General features: G+C 28.5%; 1 protein-coding gene across 1 annotated transcript; it reads left to right on the top strand.

The window, feature by feature from the left end:
- Positions 1 to 3838: 3838 nt before the first annotated feature.
- Positions 3839 to 6428, top strand: LOC112735723 (uncharacterized). Its single transcript, XM_025785237.3, has 7 exons — positions 3839 to 4258; positions 4537 to 4642; positions 4891 to 4965; positions 5327 to 5408; positions 5530 to 5612; positions 5833 to 5894; positions 5979 to 6428. Exons 1-7 carry the CDS (start codon positions 4044 to 4046, stop codon positions 6115 to 6117), a joined length of 762 nt encoding a protein of 253 aa, XP_025641022.1. The 5' UTR covers positions 3839 to 4043; the 3' UTR covers positions 6118 to 6428.
- The last annotated feature ends 814 nt before the right edge of the window (positions 6429 to 7242 follow it).

The raw sequence follows: 7242 nt of genomic DNA, 5'->3' as shown, positions 1-7242 counted from the left end.
TAATGGAATAAAATAACGTATCTTTAAAAAAAAATATTATGCACATTAAATTAAATATTATGCACATTAAATCATTTAGTTATTTAGAGCTTAGTTGATATATGCTAATATTATATAATTAAATTCATAGCATTATTTTTTTAATGTGAATTAACTCTAATTTATTTATTTTTGTTTCTAAAATTAATGCTCATTTTAAAGCAATTACTTCCACTCATACGATGAATTACTTTAAATTATGAATTATTATATTTTTTTATTGGTATTTAAATTTATTGATTGAACTTATTGTATTGATTGGTGAATTATTTAGAGAAATGCTAGGGGCCAGTAATTTTGGTGTTTTATAACCATCAATTGGCCATCAATAGTATTTTTAATAGTGTGAGATTACATCTAATAGTGAAAAATCACTCACTTTTGTTTTGATGGTTAAGTGCTGGCCAGAAAACACAAAAAATGTTGACCCCCTAGACTTTTCCTTTCTTTTTTTTTTTTATACATTATACTGAACATAAACTTAATTTTCTATTTTTTATTTAATATTATCCATGTGATTTACCTTTTTACTGAGTATAACTACTTACAACTATTTACAAAGGAAAAGTATAGGGTACCAACATATTATCTGCCCACTTCTGCCAACTCTTATTTATAATTGTGTTTCATGAAAGTGTGTTCGTGGATGTGTCTAATAATTAATATATTTTAAATACATATATAAAGAGACACATCCAGAAAATATATCTATAAAGACACTTCTATTAAACACAGCTATAAAAAAGACATTTTTATTAGACACATCCACGAACACATTTCCATGAAACACAATTATAAATAAGAGTTGGCAGAAGTTGGCAGATATGCTGTTGGTAACGTAGCGGAACCGATTTACAAATAGACAAATTAAGCCCATATGCTTAATCTAATCTCTTACATGCATATGCAGCTGGTAAAACAAATTCCAATTTTTTTCCTTAGTGCAAGATGGAAGGTCTAAGTATGCTCACCACAAGAATAATAATGATTTGTGATCACTAATCCTTATAGGGCGCATTTAATTCTTTTTATCATCGCAAATTAAGTTCGTTTAGTTTATTTTGCACTATTATATATACTATTGTATGTTGATATTTCGATTACATATAGCATTTAATTTGAATCTAAACTTAGGTTGTTTATACATAATGAGTAGTACTTATTCTTTAAATTGTATATCTATTATCAGATATCTTTATTAAGAAAAATTACTGCACAGAGAAAGAGTGATGTTTTGCTCAGTCATCTGATTTGTTTCTTTGCATGAATCTGTTTTTTCATGCTTTCTTTTTTCTATTTTTTGAGGGTTTGATGTATTTTGTGCTGTGTTTTTTTTTTTTTTTTGTCTATATATGCTTCACTAGTTTAGTGAATTTAAACTATCAAAAAGGAGAAAAAAAAAAATAAAGATTAAGGTGTTCCTCTCAAATGTGCTCTGTATTATAAATTATTATATTTTTTTAGTATTTAGTATTGAAACTTGTTGGCTCATAATAAAATTGTGGTAAAAATATTATATATAATCTTTTTTATCCAATATTGTTATAGAAATATGTATATAATATTTTTATTTTATATCAATTTTAGATTTATAGATTTTCTACTTTATAAAAAATAGTGATAATAAATAGAAAGAGTGTCATTTATATATAAGTATTCAAAATAAAAAAAATTAAGTTAGAAGTATAAGCTAGACTTTAAAACAAGTAAAACAATATTTATGCACAATTGCATAACGATTAATTTAGTATTTAATTTTTAATGTATATAATATTTTTATTAAAAAGATGAGTACTAATAGTAGAAGAATATCAAAATTTTCTAATATAAGGAGTACACGAAATACTAAAAATTTATAATAATAAAAACTCAGGTATTAAAAAAAAAAAAACAAAATCCAACAGTAAATCGAATTGATAAGCATCTATTTATATGAATGGTGTCATTCAAGTAAACAGAATCCAATTGATCTGAGTTACCATTACAAACGCATGATAACATAAATTGAAGCTACTTAATTCGATTTACATAGAGGGATATAATGGTTAATTCAAATTCAATAAATTCGATTTATATAAAATTATGAACGAAGACATACACGTAATAACGTTATTTAATTTGGAACTTTCACGTAATATTATTCTGTGTTTAGTTTATGCATGTGTTTTATCCTATATACACTGTAATATTCAGTTTCTTTCATACTTGATGCGACCTTGGTTCTTTACAAATTATGCAGGCCATTTCTTCTTGGAGAGGATGACAAGTTTCTTGAGAGAGTTCAGGCTGCCATGGAAGAAGAGGAGCGTGAAGCTTTGGCTGCAGTGACAACAGTTGCTACTAAAGATGCAATAGCAACTGCTGAAAAATTTATGGACTAAATCTTTAAAATAATTTTTAAAATTCGTGCGATATATCAATTTGATTCTTGAAATTTTAATTATAATAATTTAAACTTCTAAATTGAACCCTGGACACATGTCTCAGGTTTAATTTCAGTCACCAACCGAAAAGTTGATGTGGCACAATTAGTAATACGTGACACAATATAATGACTAGTTGACATGGTTGTTTTGCTACCTGTGAAGTATGACTGTGTTCATGACCACTCATTTGTAAGTATTTTGTTCAAATCAAAGGCCATAGTATAATATTGTTGTATATATAGTAAATAAATGAAAAAATAATTTCAGAATCATTTTTTCAAAATTGCAGAGGTAATACAATCTGATGAAAAGTTGTATTATTCCTTCTATAGTTCTATACTACCATTTATATCAACATTTTTTGAGGTGGAATGGTGTACTAAAATTAAATACAAACCATCGGCAAATTAGTTGCAAATAAAAAGTATCTATTTATCTATTTTTATATAAAATAATTTTTATGTAAAGTTGATATTTAAAAATTATTAATTAAATTATTATTTAATAATTTTTAACTATAAACTTTACGTAAAAGATACCTACTTATAAATTTTAATGATAAGATAAGATTTTGATAATTTAAATTTTTTGCCAAAATTTTAGTGTAACTGTAGTCTCCTCTTTGATTTTTAGTTTTTTACTGTCAAAAGTTGGTCTCTTCATTTTTAATTTTATTCTCATTCTCATTAATTCATTCTTTGATTCCTTCTCTTTAATATCATTATGTATATCAATAAGGATCTTCATAAAATCTATCTAAAAAAAAAAGATAAAAATATAAGAGTTTTTTTTTAAGGATTTAAGATGTATGTTAGTAAATATATTAAGTGATTGTATAATATTATTTGTAAAGCGTAATATCATAAAAATATACATTGTTAGAGGTAATCATTAGTCCTTAATCATTTAAGGACAAATAATTAATGTGCGAAATAAAATTCAAATCTTTCATCCATCATAAATCAGAATCTCAATTAAATCCTTAAAATCTTTTGATATAATGAGTCAACAAATTTTAAACTCTTTTTAATAGATTGAATAATTTTACTATTTAAATCTTATTATAATCTTTCATAATTTACGAATTGAATTTATTCTATCTAGATTTCTTCTATACCTTGCACGTAGATAAAACACTAATAACAGGATAAAGATTAAAGAGAGCATAACAATGGAATAATAGAATAAAATTATTAATTGCAAAAGGAATATATTAACTTTTTAAAGGAAAAACATGTAGAATATTTGACTAAATTTCAAATTCTGTGTTATAACAAGTTTTAGCTCTCTGCTTCTCCCACCATTGCCAAGCTCTCAGATTCTGATTCTGATTCACTTTGTCTCCAATCCCAATCCCAATCCCAATCGCTCTCTTCTCTCAACCACTTCTCCGCCTTCCATATTCGCTTCACTTTCCTTTCTTTCTTTTCTTTGCTGTTTCTCTGTTTTTTTCACTGCTTTTGGCGACAGTTGGCGGGAACCAACTGTGGATTCCTATACCCTTTGATTCCATTCACAAGGTTGGCCTCTAAAGATTCATTCTTGGAATCTTCTAAGAAAAGGGTGCGTTTCGTTTCAATGGCTACCTATCCTCCTTCTTCTTCCTCCTTCTCGCACTTGAGTGCTTGGAACCATGTTGTTCCATCACCATCTTCCTCATGCAGCTATGGCGGGAATTCCATGGCTCCCGCCGCTTCTGCTTCGGCCATAGAGAAAACTCTGAGGCACATTCCTGGTGTAGCAGTTGAATGGAACCTTGAAGAACAAGCTATTCTTGAAGATGGACTTGCTAGGTGAGTGATTATGCTACCCTTTATTGATCAAATCTATGGTTGTTTTGTTTTTGGTATGATAATTAATATACGTATCTATGTTTAGAGTGATTTCCTAATTTATATGCAATTTGGGATTCAAGCGTTGGGTATGAAGTTGTGTTTAAACTTATTTTGGTTGCTTAAGATGAATATTGTTGTTTCATGTGATGATGATAGTTAATATCTGTTGAGTGGTTCAATATGTTTGACTAAATTGCTTAATATAATGCCTGTTAACATCTTAATTATCATCTTAGGTATGCTGGTGTTGGTTCTAACGTAACAGTCTATGCGACCATAGCACAACAGCTGCAAGATAAGACAGTTAGGGATGTGGCGCTTCGAGTTCGGTGGATGAAGGAAGTAAGATATGTACTCTTTTTTTCTGTCAATGGTTTATGTGATTGTGATGTGAATCCCAAGAAATTATGTTCAGTGTTGACAATTTTGATGATGATTATCCTCTTTTTTAATCAAAGATTGTTATAGAAGGCATGAGAATTTCATGAGATTGCTTTAGAATTACTTTTTGCTGGTTTTGATTTAATTGAAGATAAATGCTCTTTTTAAGAGCCAGTTCTATGGTGACATGCTTGGTTTGTATTTTACAGAAAGAAAAAAACATTCAAAATAGCAAGAGGAGGAAGGATGATCTTAAGTTGACCAAGAAAAGTAGAAATAGAAAGGTATTGTATCACTTGATCTTCTATTTCATTTTACCTTTTTTTGTTTGGTTATATAGCTCTAGCACTCTTTAGTTTTGGTTTCAGTGGAGACACTGTTATATTTATATAATTATCTTACTTTTTCAAATAGATCAAGCATCATGCATTGCTATTGTTGTTATTATTTTGCAGGAAAAAACTATCATGGTGATTTCTGTTCACTTATTTTTATGAATGTTAAATAAGGGAAAACTTCACATGTTGAGTAATAGAATTACCAAGAAATAGTGTGACAAAAAGGAAGTAAACAGAATATACTTTCATAAATTTTATTTTGTAGTAGTGGAAACTCAAGTTTCTCTCTTTTTTGTTTCTTTTGTAGGAGAAAGTTTCAGGCCCTTCTTCTCGCCTTACTGCTGCTCCATCCGATGTTGCCTCATCAGTGCCAGGAATGCCTTACAAAGGTCAGTTTACATATCATTTTTCATTTTATTTACTTCTAAAAATGTTGTGTATCTGCATTTCCTTGCTTTAGTGTTCAAGCATAAAGAATCTCCTCTGAACTTTGCAGTGTGTTTTTTGCAGCAATTGGAGGTCTAATAGGTACACTCATGGAGCAAAATGCACAGGCCTTCAACCAAATCTCAAAAAATCTTGCTTCTCGTATGGTGAGTCAAGAGTGTTTGTAACTTGTTGAACAATCTAAGGTGTCTGAATCCTATGGATAAAAAGGATTAATGTTTATATCAATGTTTATGTATACTCTAATGTAGTTTTATTTATGAGACTTAGTTTTCTAGTTGATTAGATCGTCATTTCCATTCTTGTTGGCTGCAAAATTAACATATAATCTTTTTCTTTTTCTATCCTTTTCAAATTTGTTTGCAGCATGGGAAGAATATTGAAATTTTCCACCAAGTGAGAGAGAACTTCAATAAAATTATGAAAGAGTAAGTTATAAACAGCATTTTGACTATGCTTAAGAGCAATGTTACTCATAAACTTTTCTATTCTGCTTTTATTTTTCATTGCAGTTTGAATGAAACACCAGATCCAATGAGCCTAATGCCACCACTTCCTAAGTTGCTTGCGTTAGATGAGATGGAAAAGTTATCCAACCTCCAACCATCATATACCTCGACGTTTCAAGAAACGGATTTCATTTTGTTATAGTGTTAATGTAATTTCGAGAATAAGGTGTACGGGGATAGTTATCTTATGAGGATTTGCCATGCACTTTAGCAGAGTTAAATCATTAAAAGATTAAAATATATATAACTGTCTCCATGGAGTATTGAACTTTGCTCATTTATCAAACTAGTTCTGCTAATTTAGAGATGACAGAGGTTAGGTCTAATTCTTGGTTAGACATTGTTAATAGAACTCAGAGTGAGTCAAACTGACTCGTAAGTCCGTTCGAACTCTTAATAAATTGAGCTCATCAGGTTGTGAACTTGAGTTGGAATTTGAGCTGATATTTTAAATGAGTCGAGTTTAAATTTGAGTAAGTTTAGTTTATTAACTCGTGAGTAACTCATTTATATATTGGTTATTATAATTATTTATATTAATATTATAATATATAAATGTATATTTTTAATTTATAGTAAAAATATATAATTTTACATACACATATGATTTTTATATATAATTATGATGGATGATATAAATTATAATTAATAGATAGGTAACATATATAATTGATAATTTTTCTTATATATGTTATAATTTATTCTATAGAACTATAGATTATATTCATGTTATTTAAATTGATTTGTAAGTTCGAGTCAACTCATAAATTTTTTGTCAGTAAAACTTAAATAGATTCAATTATTAATAAATCGAATTATGAGTCGTTTAATTTGTATGAGCCAAATTTAAACTTAATTTGACACGTCTCATTTCCAACCCTAATGGTCGATCAAAAGCACTTTAATCAAATAAAATGCGTCCGAAGCCGAAATATCACAAGTACCACCTCGTCCCGGACCATCGCAAGGAAAACTATAACCAAAATCTTTTTTATCTGGTATTAACTTGGAACCACGTGCATCCAAAGCATCTTTTACTAAGATCAATGTAGTTGTATATAAACCTAGAACAATAGCATGATGAACTAAGAAATCTCCGGATCCTATTGTTAAGAATAGAGAATTACTACTCTCATTTATAGCATTTAACCAACCGAAGAATATATATAGATATCATTTTTTTTATTATCCATTTTTAAATTTTATAGATTTTTTTCAGTTAAGATAGTGAAAGAAAGATCTCCATTCACTATCTTAACCAATACAT

The sequence above is a fragment of the Arachis hypogaea genome, chromosome 13, assembly GCF_003086295.3.
Source record: "Arachis hypogaea cultivar Tifrunner chromosome 13, arahy.Tifrunner.gnm2.J5K5, whole genome shotgun sequence".
Classification (NCBI taxonomy): domain Eukaryota; kingdom Viridiplantae; phylum Streptophyta; class Magnoliopsida; order Fabales; family Fabaceae; genus Arachis; species Arachis hypogaea.
Note: the sequence above shows the minus strand (reverse complement) of the source record. Positions and strands in the feature narration are given on the sequence as shown.

Coding starts and splice junctions, on each gene's coding strand:
- LOC112735723 (XM_025785237.3), top strand. CDS start 4,044: ATGGCTACCTATCCTCCTTCTTCTTCCTCCTTCTCGCACTTGAGTGCT. Junction 4,966..5,326: donor AGAAAAGTAGAAATAGAAAG/GTATTGTATCAC, acceptor TTTCTTTTGTAG/GAGAAAGTTTCAGGCCCTTC. Junction 5,409..5,529: donor GCCAGGAATGCCTTACAAAG/GTCAGTTTACAT, acceptor TGTTTTTTGCAG/CAATTGGAGGTCTAATAGGT.